At 41.5% G+C, this 20,304-nt stretch overlaps 1 protein-coding gene across 3 annotated transcripts in view; it reads right to left on the bottom strand.

Annotated features, from left to right (window-relative positions):
• LOC147121025 (apoptosis-stimulating of p53 protein 2-like) overlaps nucleotides 1-20,304 on the bottom strand; it is a 117,822-nt gene that overhangs the window by 18,324 nt on the left and 79,194 nt on the right. For 2 of the 3 annotated variants that reach the window (XM_085980326.1, XM_085980327.1), the window contains exons 9-12: nucleotides 18,961-19,204; nucleotides 14,900-15,064; nucleotides 10,589-10,740; nucleotides 1,375-1,819 (exon numbers count right to left, since the gene is read on the bottom strand). In XM_085980326.1, coding sequence (XP_085836452.1) covers nucleotides 1,375-1,819; nucleotides 10,589-10,740; nucleotides 14,900-15,064; nucleotides 18,961-19,204 — 1,006 coding nt within the window. The remainder of the gene's footprint in view (nucleotides 1-1,374; nucleotides 1,820-10,588; nucleotides 10,741-14,899; nucleotides 15,065-18,960; nucleotides 19,205-20,304) is intronic. The other variant, XM_085980329.1, reaches the window with a different exon arrangement.

Below are 20,304 nucleotides of genomic sequence, written 5' to 3'. Positions count from 1 at the left end.
CAGCATACATGTGGAAGCTGACCTGATGTCATTGAGGGTCAGCATATAGACAAAGGAAGAGGAGGTGGCCAAGGATGGATCCTTGGTGGTCCCTGAGGTGACTGTGGGTCAGAAGAGAAGCCACTGTGGGAGAGTTGCTCATGGCCTTCAAAGAGGTAGAAATGAGCTGGACCATGGGAGGGCAGTTCCCATGGAGGTGGACCATGAAGCAGAATGGTATGATTGACCATATCAAATACTGTGGAGAGGTCAAAGAGAATAAGTACAGAAAATTATTCATGGTCACAATTTAATAGGATACCATTTGTGACTTGGTGCTGAGTGCAGAAGTTTAACAAAAGGGATTCAAACAGAGATCATTGAAGAGATGGTGTGGAGATACCGGAGTTGGACTGGGGTGGACAAATGTAAGAAGTCACACGACACCAGGTTATAGTCCAACAGTTTTATTTGAAATCACAAGCTTTCGGAGTGCTGCTCCTTAGTCAGGTGAAGTGACCTGACGAAGGAGCAGCACTCCGAAAGCTTGTGATTTCAAATAAAACTGTTGGACTATAACCTGGTGTCGTGTGACTTCTTACAATTGAAGAGATGGCCATGGAGCTAGGTGGCAATGACGCGTTCCAGGAACTTGGAATAGAAAGGAAGGTTAGAGAAAGCTGCTCTGCATTTGGGTTTCAAACACCATGTACCCTGTCATGGGCTCTATTCCTTGTATTTAATCTCCTAATGTAACATTTTTAATAAAAAATATTATCTGACACCAAAAGGTAATTAAAGAAAACTTTGGACTTTTCACCCACCCCCACATTTCCACAATTCAAACCTGACCAGCCTCATACAAATGGGACATCGCTTGCCCTATCTCTCCAGTATCACAGGAACCATCATGTCTTAAGTATTTGAATTTCTTATGTAGAAGATGAATACTTTCAATGCAAAAGTGAGTACACAGATTTGTTTAAGAACTCCGATCTTATGGGGAGATTTCAAACTCTTAATTTTCCTGCTCCACAGAGATTTGAAGTGTACAAACTCAGTCATTTGGAATCAGCTACAAGAAGTACCAGTGCACAATATCAAAAAGGAATAATGCTGACTGACTGTCTTACCAATCAGGAAGCACCAATCCACTGTATTCACTATTACCGAGTATGGAGACACAAAACTACAAATCTCCGGGGGGGAAAGACTAATAATATTACATATCTCCTACAAGGTTAGATTTTAAAAAACATACAACTTTGGGAATGGGAGAAGGGGAAGAGTACTTGCCTGTACAGCCTACATTAGACAGGGAAGATTAGACAACAAAATCCAAAAACTCAGTTTAAAACAGTCAACAGCTCTCAAGTTAAATGACTGCTCACTTACCGCTTGTGAATTGTGGCCGTGTCTGCACTCTGGTCAGGGCACTCTGAACTGCCTGTTGGAAGTTTTTGCCCGGTGCCTGTTGTTGGGTGTACATCGTGTAGATAGAGCTAGCAGCCACTGTCTCTGGTTTTCTCAGGGACTGGGGTGGAGGTTCTTTAGATGGTTGTGGGGTGAAAGGTCGAACAGTAGCTGCTGGAGGTGCCTCTGGGGAAGGGTGAAGTTGCACATTTGAGGCACAATGCTGCATTTGCTGTGGTCCTGTAGTTTGGGTTGGCTTCAGTTTATTGACTATGATTCCTACAGTCCCAGGTAACTTTTGTGGGCTGTACTCTGGCTTATTCTCTGCTGTAGAGGCTAGGCCAGACGGTCCAAAATAAGGTAAGGAGATCTGTTTGGGTTTGGTAGGGACAGGAGGTGGCACTTTAACCACATTCTTGTTACCAGTCTGAAAGTCAAGATTGAAACAAAATTAGTTTACATGAAAACAGAACTTTTAAACAATCTTGGTAAATGAGGGCCTGCATTATTTAATACTTTCTATTGAACTTGGAAATCTTTCATTTTTAAAAACAATTTTTTTCTTCACAAATTAGCCATCGTCTTTACCAGCGCCACAAAATCCTCTCCCTGGCCACCGATTCCATCCCCCACCTCGCTATTATCTCACGCTGAACCAGACTACCTGCAACCTCAGAGTCCTGTTGAACCTTGCCTCATACCCGAAAAACTGCATAGAAGACCACATACCGATATCTCTGCCCCTATCTCAAGCCTTCTACTGCTGGAACCCTTTGCCATCGCCGGGCTCGACGACTTCAATGCTTTGCCTATTGGCCTCCCATACTCCACCCCAGTTTGACCAAAACTCTGCATGTATCCCACCCACACTAAGTACTGCTTGTCCATCACCCCTGTCCTCACTCACATACACTGGCTGACTGCCTCAAACCCTCAAATTTAAAATCCTTGGCTTCTTCTTTAAATCTCTCAACTGCTCGTTCTACTTCATTTCTGAAATCTCCACCAGCCCTATTTTCCTTACTTGAACATTCTGCACCTCTGACTCTCACCCTTCACCCTACTGTTGGAAGCAGATCCTTCAGCTGCCTGGGTTCTACTCTCTGGAATCCCCATCTTCTGCCTCTCTACCTCTTAAGAATCTCAAAACCTCTGTCTTCGATCAAACTTTTGACCATCTCTCTTTTACTGTCTCATTGTCCCTTTTACATACCCTTATCTGTGAAGCACCTTGGGACATCCTTTACATTAAAAGGCACTACATAAATGCAAGTTGTTGTCGCAGGCTTTTTAATGCTAGATCCAATGTATAAAAATTCTGAGCAACAATAAAAAGGATACCTACAAAGAAGTAACCAAGATAACTACCCTTAGTTTGATCAAACAAGGAAAAAAAGTGCAATGTTTTAAACTTCCATATAGTTCTATTCATTGTCAGTGTTTGTTACCAAGGTAAAGATATCCTTTCATTGTTCTTGCTCTAAAATTTTTATATATTCATTCAAGGATACAAAAGACTGGTATTCAACTCTGAAAATTCACTACAGTCTAATATATACAAGCCTTTGATTGCTAAAATATCCTGCTTCCCATCAAATTACACTAAGCTCCATTGTGAAATTGATTCTATAAATATCCCTTTAATATTGCACTAAGAAAGTTACTGTATAGCTAAGGAATTAATTAAACCAACATTACAGTAACGTGGAAAGATGAGACTTCAGAGATTCCCACTTATTCTTAACCTAGTGGATTCCACCTAAATGTAATTGTTAATTCTTACAAAAGACTCGGATGCTTTATGTGACACCCATTGACTCATCTCAAGAAATTCTCCCTTAGTTCCAACTCTGACTCAAAAAAATATAAATTCTCACAGCCATAGAGGTAGTTCAGTACCAGAGAGATCCAGGCTGACTCAGTGTGCCTCTATCTGGCCTTGCTAAGTGGGGAAATGCATAACATTATAAAAAATACTCTAATCAAACTTCTTGTCTACCTCTGTAATAAATTCTGGTAGCTCGGTCAGCTGAGTACAGGACTTCGGCCAAATATTCAAATCTTTGCGTCGCTCAGTCTTTTATCCTTCTGAAGGTGGATAAAATGAGCATCATGTCTTGGGATGATGGGACAAACCAGGTAACTGCAGGGAATGAGCAGTGCTCACCACTCTTATTTGCAGTATATACTGGCTTTCAATTGGCATTTCAAGCTCCTGAGATCTGACCTGTGTGTGTAAACTCCCTCTCTCTACTTTTGGCACTCAGTATCAGCAGTAAGCCTTCCTAGGTCATGCAAAATACTGGCCAGATACAAAGTCAAACTCCCTCTACTTGGTTCGAAGAAACTGAAATATTACAACGATGCAATCCCCTTCTGCTTTTATAGCAGTCCCCAGTTAGAAAAATTACAAAAATAAAACAGCTCTGAGGCTGGGATAAGAAACTCAGGCGAATGTGGAATTAAACTTAACCTATCAACATAGCACTGTTCTGCCATAACAAAAACTAGCCAGATTCATTCCCCGATTGTGCAGAGTTAGGACACCTTAGCCAGCCCAGTAATGGGTCACTACAATGGACCACAACATCTGTACACTTTTAGATGGGGGGAGCGGTGGAAGCAATATCAGCTAGTGTTCTCTTTCCTGACCCAGTGCCCAATGCCATCCCCCTCAACCTTCCTAAACAATACACAGAGTAGCATAGTTTTTGCTCTTAATGTTCATACTCCTACTACAGGGAGGACAGCCCCTTGCTACAAGCAAAGGAAAAACATTTGTGTGGAAATGTGAATGGGTGATAAATGGCCAAGTAGAAAGAAAGAGGGCAGTGGCTAAATTAATTGGTTGGGAAAAATGCCAGCTAGCAGACCAACACTGGGATATATTAAATGAGATGGATAATGTGGAGATGAAATACATTCTTACTAGTGGGTGCATCAAAGGCCGGGTTCCATGGATAAAGAGAGATTAAATTTTCTTTAAATTGAAGTTTAAAAATGGGAGGTATAAAATACACAGGAGTAAAGCAAAAAAATTAGGAAGGCTAAGATGGAGTATGCAAGATGATTGGCAATCAACATAGAGAAATAGCAAGGGCTTTTAAATAAAAAAAACAGGAAGCAAAAATATAGTCAAAGAGATGGGACTACAAGATGAAGGGTCTATCTTGTACTTAATATCAGAATGGTAGCGAGGCTAAATTAATATTTGCCTACGGTTTTAGAGGAAGGCAAACTGGACTTCAGGAGTACCTGAGAAAGATGGGAAAGAGCGGATAAATATTCAAAAATTAAACTGAATTAAAACATCAATTTGAGTAAAACTAGAAAAGGTCAGTCAGCCCAATGGTTTCCATCCCAGAAATATCCAGAAATGCTAATTGTGTCAAAATACTGCCGGCTGCCAAATATTGCACCCCAATTATAGAAAGGAGAGAGTGATAATCTAGGCAATCTCACTTTGGTTGCAGGTGAACTTCTAGCGTCTGTAATATTAGGATGAAATTAGTGAGAACATAGGTGGTGTATCTAAACTCCTCCCACCCCGCACAGCAGACCCATTCTCCCGTCTTCAGAAGTCTCGCTCCGCCTGGACCCACTCCCTCTGGCCTCTTACCCGCTACAGATCTTTTCACTGGGAACCTCCGGCGTGACGTCGGCCGTGTCAACTTTTCTACTCCGCTCACTCACTCTAACTTACCTCCCTCTGAACCTGCAGCACTCTGTTCTCTCAGGTCCAACCCTAACATTGTCATTAAACCTGCTGACAAGGGTGGCGCTATTGTTCGGCGAACTGAAACTGACCTCTACCTTGCAGAGGCTGAACGGCAACTCTCCAACACCTCCTCCTACCTTGCCCTGGACCATGACCCCACCACCGAACATCTAACCATCATTTCCCAGGCGGTCACTGACCTCACCTCATAATAAGAAATAGGAGCAGGAGTAGGCCAGTCAGCCCCTCGTGCCTGCTCTGCCATTCAATAAGATCATGGCTGATCTGATCTTGGACTCAACTCCACTTTCCTGCCGGTTCCCCATAACCCTCGACTCCCCTGTAGCTCAAATATCTGTCCATCTCTGCCTTGAATATATTCACTGATGGCTCAGCCGCTCAGCTCTCTGGGGTAGAGAATTCCACAGATTCACGACCCTCTGAGAAGAAATTCCTCCTCATCTCGGTCTTAAATGGGCGACCACTTATCCTGAAAATATGCCCCCTAATTCTAGAATCCCCCACGAGGGGAAACATCCTCTCAGCATCTACCCTGTCAAGTCCCCTCAGAATCTTATATGTTTCAATATGATCACCTCTCACTCTTCTAAACTCCAAGGAGTATAGGCCCAACCTGCCCAACCTTTCCTCATAAGACAACCCTTTCATCTCAGGAATCAACCTAGTGAACCTGCTCTGAACTGCCTCCAATGTAAGTATATCCCTCCTTAAATAAGGAGACCAAAACTGTCTCACCAACGCCCTGTACAGTTGTAGCAAGACTTCCCCTACTTTTATACTCCATCCCTCTTGCAATAAAGGCCAACATTCCATTTACCTTCCTAATTACTTGCTGTACCTGCATGCTAACTTTTTGTGTTTCTCAATAACCCCCAACACCCCTTCCCACAGCACCTTTCCATGCATGTGCAGGAGATGCAACACCTGCCTTTTTACCTCCTCCCTTCCCACCATCCAGAGCCCCAAACACTCCTTCCAGGTGAAACAGCAATTTACTTGTACTTCTTTCAATTTAGTATACCGTATTCGCTGCTCACAGTGTAGTTTCCTCTACAAACGCAGATTGGGTGACTGCTTTGCAGAACACCTCCGTTCAGTCTGCAAGCGGGCCGAGCTTCCAGTCGCTTGTCATTTTAATTCTCCGCCTCACTCTGATCTCACTGTCCTCGGCCTCTTACACTGTTCCAATGAAACTCAACTTAAGCTTGAGGATCAGCACCTCATCTTTCAATTAGGCACTTTACAGCCTATCGGACTCGGTGAGTTCAACAATTTCAGATCATAACCACTGCCCCCATTTTTTTGGATAGCAGCTGTTGGTAATTATTCTGTTGTTCCCACTTACACCTCCTCTAGACCCATCTTTTGTTTCTTTACTTATCCCCTTTTGCCTTGCACCATCATCCACTTGTCATTTAATCTCTCCTGCCTTCCACCCCATCACAGAGCTTCCCTTTTGTTCTTTCCTCCCCTCCCCCTTTTCCCTGCCCCTACACTTGCTTAAAACTCGTTACATCTCTAACTTCTTCCAGTTCTGATGAAAGGTCATTGACCAGAAACGTTAACTCTGTCTCTCTCCACAGATGCTGCCTGACCTGGTGAGTATTTCTAGCATTTTCTGTTTTCATTTATGGTTATTCAAGAATAGTTAGCATTGATTTGGAAAGGTGAGATCACACCTGATTAATGTTTGAGGAAATCACACTGAATAGGCAAAAAGAATGTGGTGGATATAATATTTATATATTTTCAGAAGATAAGGTGCCACATTAGAAACTTAAGGCACATGGTAACTAAGGGAATGCAACTTCATATGCAGATATATGGCATGGTGACAGGAAGCAAAGATTAGGAGTAAATGGATGCTTTTTTGGATTGATGCGAGAGTGAGTGATAGAGATATTAATAGTTCTGAGAAAGACTCAAAAAATGGGGTTTCTTTCAGTGGAAGAGAGAAGGTTAAGAAAAGCTCCAAGAGGTTTTTTAAAATTCTGAACTGTTTTAAGAGGGGTAAAGCAAAAATTTGTTTAATTGGTAACAAGGAAACACACTGAGGATTAGCACTAGACGAACAAAGAGGGAAACATAGAACATAGAAAAATAGGAGCAGGGGTAGGCCATTTGGCCCTTCGAGCCTGCTCCGCCATTCAATATGATCATGGCTGATCCTCTATCTCAATACCATATTCCCGCTCTCTCCCCATACCCCTTGATGCCTTTTGTGTCTAGAAATCTATCTATCTCCTTCTTAAATATATTCAGTGACTTGGCCTCCACAGCCTTCTGTGGTAGAGAATTCCACAGGTTCACCACCCTCAGTGAAGAAATTTCTCATCAGTCCTAAACGTCCTACCCCGTATCCTGAGACTGTGACCCCTCGTTCTAGACCCCCCCAGCCAGGGGAAACATCCTCCCTGCATCCAGTCTGTCTAGCCCTGTCAGAATTTTATACGTTTCAATGAGTTCCCCTCTCATTCTTCTAAACTCTAGCGAATACAGGCCTAGTCGACCCAATCTCTCCTCATACGACAGTCCTGCCATCCCAGGAATCAGTCTGGTGAACCTTCGCTGCACTCCCTCTGTGGCAAGTATATCCTTTCTTCGGTAAGGAGACCAAAACTGCACACAGTACTCCAGGTGTGGTCTCACCAAGGCCCTGTATAACTGTAGTAAGACATCCTTGCTCCTGTACTCAAATCCTCTTGCAATGAAGGCCAACATACCATTTGCCTTCCTAACTGCTTGCTGCACCTGCATGTTTGCTTTCAGTGACTGGTGTACAAGGACACCCAGGTCCCTCTGTACATCAACATTTCCCATTCTATCACCATTTAAATAATACTCTGCCTTTCACAATTATCCACGTTATACTGCATCTGCTATGTATTTGCCCACTCACTCAACTTGTCTAAATCACCTTGAAGCCTTTTTGCATCCTCCTCACACCTAGTTTCGTGTCGTCAGCAAATTTGGAAATATTACATTTAGTTCCCTCATCCAAATCATTGATGTATATTGTGAATAGCTGGGGCCCAAGCACTGATCCCTGCGGTACCCCACTAGTCACCGCCTGCCACCCCGAAAAAGACCCATTTATTCCTACTCTGTTAACCAATTTTCAATCCATGCCAGTGTATTACCCCCAATCCCATGTGCTTTAATTTTGCACACTTACCTCTTATGTGGGACTTTATCAAAGGCCTTCTGAAAATCCAAATACACCACATCCACTGGTTCTCCCTCATCTATTCTACCAGTTACATCCTCAAAAATCTCCAGTAGGTTTGTCAAACACGATTTCCCCTTCATAAATCCATGTTGACTCTGTCTAATCCTATTGATATTTTCTAAGTGTCCTGTTATCACATCCTTTATAATAGACTCTAGCATTTTCCTTACTACTGATGTTAGGCTAATCGATCTGTAGTTCCTGGTTTTCTTTCTCCCTCCTTTTTAAATAGTAGAATTTTTTGCAATACTTTTACCACAAATAGCTGGTAAGACCTTTTAAGTTGAATTTGATATGTATTTGAAAAGGTAGAATACAAAAACAATCTGGGGAAAGAACAGTGATATTAGATTCAATGCAAGACCCGTCTTTTTAAGACCTCCTTGGGAAGAAAGAACTTGCATTTATAAGTCACCTCATCACATCCAGAGAATGTCCTAAAGTGCCGTACAATCAATAGATTACTTTTGAAGTGCAGTCACTTATTATACAGGCGAATATGGCAGTCAATTTCTGTACAGAAAGGTCCCACAAAAAGCAAACGAATGACCATACAACCTGTTTTTGGAGGTGTTGGTCGAGAGAGGAATGTTGATTAGTACAGCATGGGTACTCACTGCTCCCCTTTGAATAGTGCAATAGAATTATTTACATCCACCTGAAAAGGTCTTTGTTTAACAATGTAGCTGAAAGGTATCCCTCCAGCGGTGGAGCACTCCATCAGTACTGCACTGAACTGTCACTGTAGATTATATGCTCAATTCTGTAGAGGGGCTTCTGACTTCTGACCCAGGAGGTAAGAATGCCAGCAACTGAGCCCAGCTGAGAAGCACACAGAATCCACTATGTATATCCAAAATGCCCCTCATAAAAGAGAGGGGAACCAATCAGAACAGTGTGAGCACAATATACAATTTAAATAAACTAATTTATTATATTATTTATTTAACGTTAATAAGTAAATTAAAATGAATTAAAAAAGGTAAATAGAAGCTTTTTTCCTCTTTTTCTGAAATGCATTTTTCAACTTTTTAAGGTGGGTAGAAGAGTAAAAAGTTGCGCAGACATAGATCACCAACTCAAAACTGACCATAACAGCCCTGAATTTGCGGTCGGAGGCTTCCCGCAGGGAAATGCCTCCGATCCGCAAATAAAATGCCCGCGTACCTAGAGGCCCACATATCCCACGGGAGCAGGTGGTTCGTTTCGCAAGCGCCCCTGGGATCACGTGGGCCAGCCCAACCAATAAAAGAAGGGAATCCCCATTCATGCTTATGGGGATTCCGTATGTACAGAAACCCCATAAGCATGAATGAGAATACCCCCAAAAATACATCTACACATCAAATAAATAAAAACAAAACCATTACATATTTAAAATTAATTAAAATGCCATTTAATTAAATATTTAAAACAAACATTTATTTTTTTGAAAAATAAATTTAAATGTTTTGAAGTGGCAAAAAATAAACTTACCTTATTGCACAGATTTTTTAATGTATAAATGATTGAAAAAAAATATTTTAATGTTTTTTATGCTTTTACCAGGTGTAAGAATTTCACAGGCATTCGCTGGGTAGAAGTTGGGCAAATAGCCCGAAGGGCAGATGCCCTTTTCCCGGGGATGCGCGAAAATTCTTGACAGATCCCAAGTTCCGGGTTTTCGCGCATGCGCTTTGCATGCCTAAACCCAGAACCTGCGCGGCCCATTCGCACCTCGTACGCACCCAGAGAGGCTGCAAATTACGTGCCAACGTGTGACTATGTCGACAAAATCATTCAAAAAGGAAGACTGGCATGGGAAATTGCACAATAAACTTGTTAGATCGAGATTAAGGCATATTTTACGGACAGAGTAAATTTATCTTGTGCAATATTGGACCTTGGAGACGAAGTTCGAAAACTGCATCCCTGACTTCCGTTTGAGAGCAAAAAGGAAAATTTACCTAAAAGGTATGACTTAAAAGAAATTCAGATCTCAGCTGAAGTAAAAAGGTTATATAAATTCAAGCATATTAAAATTGATTTTTCATTGAATAATTTTTTATATACACAGGGTTTTGGACACCTGCTTTAGGGTTCAATTATTATGGAATTTTATCTTGTCGTTTTTTAAATGCTTCATTAAGATCTGTCATTTGTGTTGCAGTTTATGATTGAGGAAGAAGGATATAGATGTTAAAAATTACATATTACTAAACATAATTTATTAACATCTGCCTCTGTACCTGAATTTCTCGCAGAAGGTCCTCGCTGCTCTGATTTTTCCTTAGTGTTCCAGCAGATGGAATTCCTGCAGATGGATCCATGGAGTCATACATGGAGAAGCAACGCACTCTCTTATCATTCTTGTCTCTCATCACAACATCACCATCACCAGCTGGTAAACAGTATTTAAAAATTGTGTTCAACCATTTATCTCCGTATGCGTCAACATCAAATTAAAATAGATGCCAGTTGGTGCAATGACTGGCTGTGGCAAAAACTGGACCTTTACCTGTATTACATTTTTAAAACTTGTATTTTGTATTGCTAGAACCAGCATGGAAGGGGTTAACACCCAATGTCACACAACTGTTTGGATCACAATTGCATGGATAAGCTGTTCCCAAGCAACCTTGACACAGGTCGAATAATCAGGCCCCGCCTGGGTAGTGGGTTTGATTGATAGCTGTGAGTAGAAACCTTTGAGTATGGGATAGGATCATTGGTTGGCTGTAGTCCTCTTTGATAGACATCTCTTAAGCAAACTTCTGTTTAAAGTCCATGTTTAAATAGGAAATCAGTGGTTTCTTTATTATTTTGTGCATCAAGAGTAGAAATATGCATGTTCCACTGTTATATACCGTTTACTGTTTATTCAACTGTTTCATGTAAATGAAACTACTTGTTGATTCAAAACCTGACGCTTAATCTGGTAAAGTGCATATTAAGTCCTCTTTCTGAAAGGAGAATTGCATGGCAGCATGCGATACATTCCAGTAGCTGATGTATAGAGAAGGGGTCTGTTATGATTCCTGGATCTCACTATTGTTTACTTAGATACCAGATGAAAAAAGATGTACTCTGGACCACAGGGATCACCAGGATCACTTACAGGAATAGCCAGTGGAGCTGGACCCTAGAAAATACCTAGAGTAAATACCCCAAAACCTGACACTGGACCAGCTGCTCACTTGCTACCAGATTTCAAATTAGGACAGGATCTTCCTTTTCTGGTTCCCAGAGCTCCCGAGAATGGACAATAAAAGTACCAAGTCAGATCTAGCACATTTGCTCCTTCTTCTTAGGCAGTCCCCCGGAACCGAGGATGACTTGCTTCCACACTAAAAATGAGTTCTCAGGTGACTGACGAGTCCAATGCGGGACCTACAGTCTCCGTCACAGGTGGGGCAGACGGTGGTTGAAGGGGCGGGTGGGTGGGGTGGTTGAATTGGTGTGCGCTCTTTCCGCTTGGCTTCCGCTTGCTCCCGGCGAAGAGACTCTAGGTGTTCGGCGCCTTCCCGGATGCTTCTCCTCCACTTTGTGGGGTCTTGGGCCAGAGATTCCCAGGTGTCGGTGGAGATGTTGCACTTTTTCAAGGAGGCTTTGAGGGTGTCCTTGAAGCGTTTCCTCTGCCCACCTGGGGCTCTCGTGCTGTGTCAGAGCTCAGAGTAGAGCGCTTGTTTTGGGAGTCTCGGGCATGTGGACGATGTGGCCCATCCATCGGAACTGATCGAGCGTGGTCAAAGCTTTGATACTGGCCTGAGTGAGAACACAGACATTGGTGCCCTTATCCTGCCAATGGATTTGCAGGATCTTGCAGAGACCGCGTTGGTGGTACCTCTCCAGTGCTTGGAGGTGCCTGCTGTACATGGTCCATGTCTCTGAAGCATACAGGAGGGCGGGTATCACTGCTGCTCTGTAGGCCATGAGCTTGGCGCTGGGTTTGAGGTCCTGGTCTACAAACACTCTCTTCCTCAAGTGACCAAAGGCTGCACTGGCACACTGAAGGCGGTGTTGGACTTCGTCATCGACGTCTGCCTTTTTGACAGTAAGCTCCCGAGGTATGGAAAGTGGCCCACGTTGTCCAAGGCCTCATCATGGATTTTGCTAATCGGGAGGCAGTGCTGTGTGGCGGGGGCAGGTTGGTAGAGGACCTTTGTCTTACGGGTGTTTAGTGTATGGCCTATGCTCTCGTACGCTTCGGTGAAGGTGTTGACGATGGTTTGGAGTTCGACCTCGGAGTGTGCGCAGACGCAAGCGCATCTAGCACACCTGTGGCCTGATGTCATGACATGAGGCATATTTCTTGGTCTGCCACATTCTGGATTTTAAATGACCCCGGTCAAGACCAGGCCATTCTTTCTAAATCAAAGCGGTTATAGAGCAGCTCTTTGGACATTATGGATATCATAACGCCAACACTATACACATAACTCATGCACGTAAAAATTCATCAAGTTTCTGATCTGGAAGCTGGTCTACATGGAGACCAGTTCCAATTCTACACGTAAACGCTGGAGAGCGTTGCATTTGGGACACTTTCCTTTGACCTAGACTGAAACAAAGAAAAAAATCGGGGGCAGGGGTTAGGAAAAAGAGAGTGTGTATTTTTGGGCATATGGGACTAAAGAAAGCAGATTTATTTCAATAGGAGGAAGTATAATTTCCCCAGGTTTGTAAACGGTTATCTCGACTTTGATGAAAGGTGTTCAATAAAAAGGCTATGTCCCAACCTCTGGCAATTGAATGTATTCTTGTAACAGGATCATATTTTTAATGAAAATATTTATGAGCATCAAGATCAAACAGTCAAAACTCTGAAATACTCGCCACTGATGGGCACTATACGAGAGAACAGAATTTCCTTTTGAGTTGAATTCCAGTATGAAGAACCTGGAGATAATGTTGCTGGTTAAATTTAAATAAAACGGCAGAGATAGTAATAATTGTAGTTGCAAGTATCAGATCACATCTGGAAAGGAAACCTTTTTGCTACTAATGGTGAGTGCGATTACAATAATAACTGAAAAGTGGAAACACTTCCCCATCTGAGAAGTGCCCATTAAAGCATCAAGAATATGTTGAACTAATTCTTGTGGATAGATTGAAAAAAACATGAATTAGTAAAATTAAACTATTTGAGATGCTCCTTTGAGAGAGTGGAGCAAGAAGGCAAAAAGTCCAGCTTGGGTGGAAATAGTCCAGAATATGATCAGCTCTATTAAACTAGAACATCTAATTTATATGAAGGCAAGCTGAAAAGTGTATTGGATATATGTTTGAGGTCATCAAGTTGCAGGTAGGCTGTATTCTGACTATGGTAAACCAGGAAAAATAGCATTACAGCACAAGACTTCTTGCAAAAAGGAGTGCCACTGAAAAACCATGATATAGGAAGGGGAGGTTCAAAAAGCAGTGGATTAGGAAGCGGGCGCAGAATTTGCTGAAGTCTTTTGAACAATCAAAGGATAAATAGAGGCTGCTTATGCAGTAATGTTTTCAATTACAAAAACCTTAAAAGATTTTGGCTGGGATAATCCTGCAGATGATTAAATTTGGCATTTGTGCCCTTGAATTATTCAACCACTCAATTTTATCCATTTCAATGCTCTTCCCATTGTAAGGTTAATTCAAAACAAATCTCAGTGTTGCAATTGGAACTTGGCATAACCTTGAGAATAAATGGCAAGATATTTAAAAATCAGTGAATAATACTATGATGGCCCAGAAATTGCACATTTCACAATGAGCGCCGTGAATTGGACTTTTTGCCGCACCCTTCAGATCGCACTATATTGCACCGCTAATTGTTAGAAATGCAAATTGATAAATCAATGCAGTAATACAATTCTTTAATTTGAAGTGCAGCATGAACAGAATACGTTGATGCTGAGCGACTAAAAATGTCACACAGATTTTCAGTTCCCACCCACTGTGCTTAAAAGTTTATATTGAGACTTGTCTCCATTATCCTCAGTTCAGTCTACCTAGTCAGAAATGGGGAGGGGCAGGAAAGAAACTATAATTCACTTTACATTTCTTCGTTCCTCTCCCTCAAATTTGTTTCCAAAGTAATGGTCACAAGTCGTAGCAAATTCCCAATCTCAGCCAGATGATTAGGTGGAAGGCAAATGGTTGAGATTAAATATCACCTAATCTGGAGATAGGAGAAAAAAACGACAGTCACCCGAGTTATTAGATCACACATCTGAGCAGCCATGTGACAGGAGGCATTCGCAAAGGGTAGGAGGTGGTTGCCTACCCATTTTCTCAGCTGGAGCTTGAAGCCAATACATTTTTTTTTTAATCTAAATAAATTTGATCCCTCACCTAATTTTAATAAAAACATTTGACTGACATCATAACTTTTCTCATCCTTGCTTTGAAACCAAAGTGAACAGACTAAAGTTTGAAAGAAATTTCACCGTTTGCAAATTTGTTTAGTTTGCTCCACAGTAATGAATGAAGAACAACCTAATTGTGGCAATGCATTCCATTCTTGGTGTATCTCAGCAAATCAAAAAGCAAAAATAATGTATGGATATAGATGTTACCTTGAACTGTATTGGGTACCGTTGCTCCTCTGGTCAGGTTTGAGGTACTGATACCCAAGGAAGCTGAGGCTGCGGGCTGACGAACAGGAACACCAAAACTCAATTCATTCCTTTCGGGGCCAGCCTGAGGTGGTGTCTGCAAATGCGCCTGCGTCCCAATGCCAGCTTGGAACAAAAAAAATGTAACTGCTATAAATGTTTTGAGAACAGAAGTTGTCACTGTTGCTGCAAACTTGCTTGCTGCCGCTCACTGGAATTTTGGGTGGTTGTAACCTCTAAAAGGACAATAATACCTTCTGTTAACTGTCCCGGGCCTACTCAATTTGCAATTCACAACTACTCAACACAACTGGTAACCGCACACACAAAGAGTTCATAAAAACTCCCAATTAAGTGAATATCCCCGATAACTAGGTGCACAGTCATTGCTAATGTTTTATATATTTTACAAGATCATCGAGTGGTAATTCATCTGCCTTCTCAGCTGCAAGGTGATGTCCAATTTACGAAGGCCAGAAAGGGGTAGAATTACTGGGTGAAAATCCTCCAACAAAAAATAGTTTTAATTTATATACATTTAGTTCAAAGAGAAAAATATGATCATTTCACTTCAGCACTAGGAGAGAACTGGTTACTTGTGCAAAAACAAGTATCTTACAAACTGGTTTAAAGTCCAGAAAAGGGATATATTAAACATTATGAACAGTCTAAACTTCCAAATAAAGCAAATCTTACTTTGTTTTTTGCATCACTGCACTGTTAAATCAAAAAGGAACAAATGAGTTGAATGACCTTTAAGTACATGCAAGCACACAATAATCTTTTTATATTCATACTCGAACCACCCCTCCTCCATGCGTTCTAAACAATTGCCCACTATTGTGACTGGGAGATTAATGGCTATTGGAGGTTTTTCCACATTCTGTTCAAATGATCATTAGCAAGACCTAAATAAGGCAAAGCCGACCATCAAGCGACCTGAAATTTTGTACCACCCCTTTCAATGCTGCATGTCATTTGCAGCCAAGAGCATTTGCAATTAGCAATACAACTTCTAAAAAATTCACTGGTCGAGTCTGTGTACATTTATATTCAGTGCATTGGTACTATTCCAGTAACACTTTGTTAAATCCCAGGCCTCCAGAAACACCTCACTAAATAGGTTCAATGATTTTGCAGGGGGGGGGGGGGGCGGGGGGGGCGGTGAAAGAGAGCATTTTTAAAAGTGAAACTATCCCTGGCATCTACAGGAGACTAAGTAAGCCTATGTTCAGGTGGATAACAGAGACATATTTAAGTGACTAATTTAGGACTCAGCACATTAAAGAGGTGAAAATATTGAATTGAATATATTTTTCTGTAGTACAGGAAACTTTCTTTTATCCGGCACCGACGGAACCGACGTGGTGCCGGTTCATCAAAAATTCCGGATAACCGAGCGCTATAGTAAAAGATAGGGAGAGCTGAGAGCTCCATATAAAGCAACAAACCCTGTTGCTTAGCAACAGGTTCAGAACAATGGCCACAAGTTGCAAGCGTCTCTGTAGCTTAGCAACAGCTGCAGCCACACCCTTGCACAGCAACAGATCGATGAAGGCAAGTAATATGAAGTATGAACCTACTCCTGAATTTTGCCGGTTAACTGAGATTTCCGGTTATTTAGGTGCCGGTAAATTGAAAGTTTCCTGCACTACAGCTTTGCACATTTTTCAATATTTTCCTGTTGCTTTTTTCATGGTAACTTATTTGCACAGCAATAGATAAATAACTGCTCACATTCATGGTCACAATGCTGACATGGATACTCAAACATACCAGTTTCAGTTAATAACATTTACACACTTTATATCAGCAAACAAAATCCAAATGAATCACATGGGCCAACAAACTGAATAGGTGTGCCAACTTGTTACAGCAACTAAAATACAGATTTGTGCTCAATTGTTCACCTCACAAATTTGAAAACTCAGCCATTGTGTGGTAGAGGCTCAGAATTTTTTTTTAATGGGGTAAAGAAAATGGAAGGCAAGTAATCCTGTGCAGTGCTGACACATTGAGTGACTGAAATAAAAGCACCACTGGCAGGTGTCACAAATCAAGTTGCCTTGCCCACCCTTATTACTCATGAAACAGCATGGAGCCAAACACATACAAACTGACTAAACTCTGTTTCTCTCTCCACAGATGCTGCCTGACCTGCTGAGTATTTCCAGCATTATCTGTTTTTATTACATATGAACTGGAACTCCCAAAGAAATAAAATCCCATACATTGCATCAAAGACGCACAAATAGCCCACTCTGCCATTTCCTCACAATGACAATAAGTCACCAAAAAGTCAAAGAGTGGCATATTTAAACAAATACAAATACAGAGTATTTAAATATCTCTGACCAAGACAAAACTTCACCCCTTTTCTTGCCAATCTTTCTCCTCCTCTTCTCCAGAAGGCATTAGTTCCTTGTTGATCTGTGGTTCCAATGCCACTGATTGCTCTTTGGTACCTTGCCCAAGTAGCCATTATTCATGAGTGTTGGCAGAGGCACAAATCTTGTCTCACCAAACATACATGTGTGCACATACTTTAAACAGGAGCTGCTTGATCACAATTAGAGGCAGGAATTCTGCCTCATTTGCTCGACCCTAACCCAGGTGCACTGAAATCATTTATAATGTGGCTTAAATCAAGTGAAATCAGTTAACTCAACAAAGGCCAGGAATGGAACAAGGGATCTTCTTGGACTGCATAGCTCTGCTACTCACTGGATAAACTCGCCTAACCATCTAGAGAACCTCTCCATCACTGTCTATTAAGAATTGTAGGGAGGAACACGTTCTAATTTAAAAGAAAACGAAAGCAAGTATAATTGCAAGTTATATGTTCTAATCCTATAAATCCTAGTTTTGTAATAGAAAGGGAAATGGAACTAGTCCCGAGGTGATATATAAAGAAAGGGTAATGTGGTACATAGGAAATATTTACAAGTACAGGTAGACTATCCTTTATCCGAAAACCTCGGGACCAGCAGTGTTTCGGTTTTCGGAAAATTTCGGATTTCAGAAGGTATTTTATAAGACTGGGAAATTTGTCGGGGTCGGCGGGGGCATAAGTTGTGCGCCACTCTAGTCATGTCGTGCTGAACAAAAAAACTTTCGGTTTTTAGAGGTTTTCGGAAGTTCAGATAAAGGATAGTCACCTGTACTAGCTTTGTCAAAAATTAAAGTGTTAATATCTTTTTTTGGAAGATTTTGTCTCCAATATATCAGTTTATCCGAAATAAAATGCTACAAAACACAAGATGCAACTTAAATTCTTCACATACATCAATGAGATTTCATTGGAAAAACAATCCCCAATTTGAAACTGGTTACAAAGATGGGTAACACCAGAAACAACAATGGCACATTGCTGCAGTACGGGATGTTTTTCGAAGCGTGAGGTAAAATATGTTTTAAAGAGAATTTTTTATAGTGCATCAAAACTATGTTATATCTACCTGGGAGTAAAGAGTGGAAAATTTTAATTCCCATTGGTGACCTGACCGACCTAATGAGCCCAAAGAGGAAAGGCATTGAATGCAATGGTTTACAGGAAACTTTCTGGTATCCGGCACCGACGGGACCGAGCTGGTGCCGTTAGATCAAAACTGCCGTAGAAACCAGCGCTAATGTTAAAACATACGGAGCTCAGAGCTCCGTGTGAAGCAACAAACCCTGTTGCTTAGCAACAGCTTCAAAACAGTCGGCGCAGCTTGCAAGCGTCTAGCTGAAGCTGTTGCTTAGCTACAGAGACGCTTGCAGAGCCAGGGCTGGAGAAAAGAAGCAACGAAAAGAAAAAACATTATCTGAACCGACTCTTGAATTTTGCCGGTAGATAGAGCTTTCCTGACATTTAACCTCCGGATAAACGAAAGTTTCCTGTAACTGGATCAGCTAACTCCAGCACTACCACATAACTACAGTTTACAAATCCTTAACCATCTGTATAAACACTAAATCCTCCATTTCTTCCCCTACCGCACCACCACAGCAAAAACAAACACAAAGATCCATTTGCTTACCAACAGGAGTTTTGACTGGGGAAACACTGGATTTCACAGCAGGAGTCTGAGCATTCACTGAAACAGCGTGTACTTGCACATTGGGTAGAGTAGACGATCCATTAGGAAAGGCTGGCTTTACCAAGAGTTCAAGCTTCTGTGGAGCGCGAGGCAAGGTGGCTGACTGGATATAGGGTCCAACTGCAGCCACACGGCTGGGCACAGAAGACACCACTTGTTGAGGAATGTTCTTGTCAGATGAAACCTACATACAAATTCAGTCAATCAACATGTTTTTCTTCTAAATTAACTCAGCAATTAGTTTAGTCCATTATCAGTATTATCTCTATCCTACCTCACCAAAACAACAGCACTTTGCAATCTGGTTTTAGTCAACCAATAAACTGGAGTTTTCCTAAATTGTAACACCGGTGCTCCTTTTGAGAGAGTCAGGCAAACCCATGTCATAATTCATTGAACTTAAAATTCTAGTTTCAGCTTGGAACTAAGCAAATTTACAGACTGAAGGAGTTGTACCAGGTAGAAAATATAATGTACATGAAACTTTCTGGTATCCGGCACTGACAGGACCGAGCTGGTGCCGTACCATCAAAACTGCCGTAGAAACCAGCGCTAACGTTAAAACATACGGAGCTTTTGAGCTCCGTGAGAATCAACAAATCCTGTTGCTTAGCAACAGCTTCAAAGTCGGCCGCAGCTTAAAAGCGTCTCTGTAGCTAAGCAACAGCTTCAGCTAGACCTTGCAGAGCCTGGCTAGAAAAAAAAAGAAACGAGAAGTAAAAAAACTTATAGGAAACAGCTCCTGAATTTTGCCGGTAGAGCTTTCAGGACAAAACAAAACTTTCCTGTACCATGACCAGATGGTTGAAACAATCCCTTCACTGGGCAGCCAAATCAGAATCCCTTCTAAGATCTAAAACTCATCACAGTGAAGACTGGAAGAGAGTCACAAACAAATGGATTTCAAGTATAAATGTACAGCTCCAAAATGGAGTTAAACTCATCACATTACTTTTGCAAGGTATTTTGTTGGCCTTACTGTTTAATTTTAGCACACTTTTTGTGAATCATATTTTCTTTGCATTCTACAACACCTGCTAATTAGACATTAGTAAAATAAATGACACGTTTATTTTTGTGATACCAACTTGGTGACTGCAAATGCTTCTGTTTTTTTGTAAAATGTGGAACCATTTTCAAACAGTAATGATGATAGAAGATTGTATCTTAAAATTAACCTGGATTTTAGATACTTTTAAAACACAGTCTGGCTGCGCCCCCAATGGTTCAACAAATCTAGCCATACAGGCCAATGAAGTTCTAGTTTCAATCTCTGGTTGGTGC

Source organism: Somniosus microcephalus, chromosome 3 (genome assembly GCF_052327205.1).
Source record: "Somniosus microcephalus isolate GS21.2 chromosome 3, FLI_Smic_1.0, whole genome shotgun sequence".
Classification (NCBI taxonomy): domain Eukaryota; kingdom Metazoa; phylum Chordata; class Chondrichthyes; order Squaliformes; family Somniosidae; genus Somniosus; species Somniosus microcephalus.
Note: the sequence above shows the minus strand (reverse complement) of the source record. Positions and strands in the feature narration are given on the sequence as shown.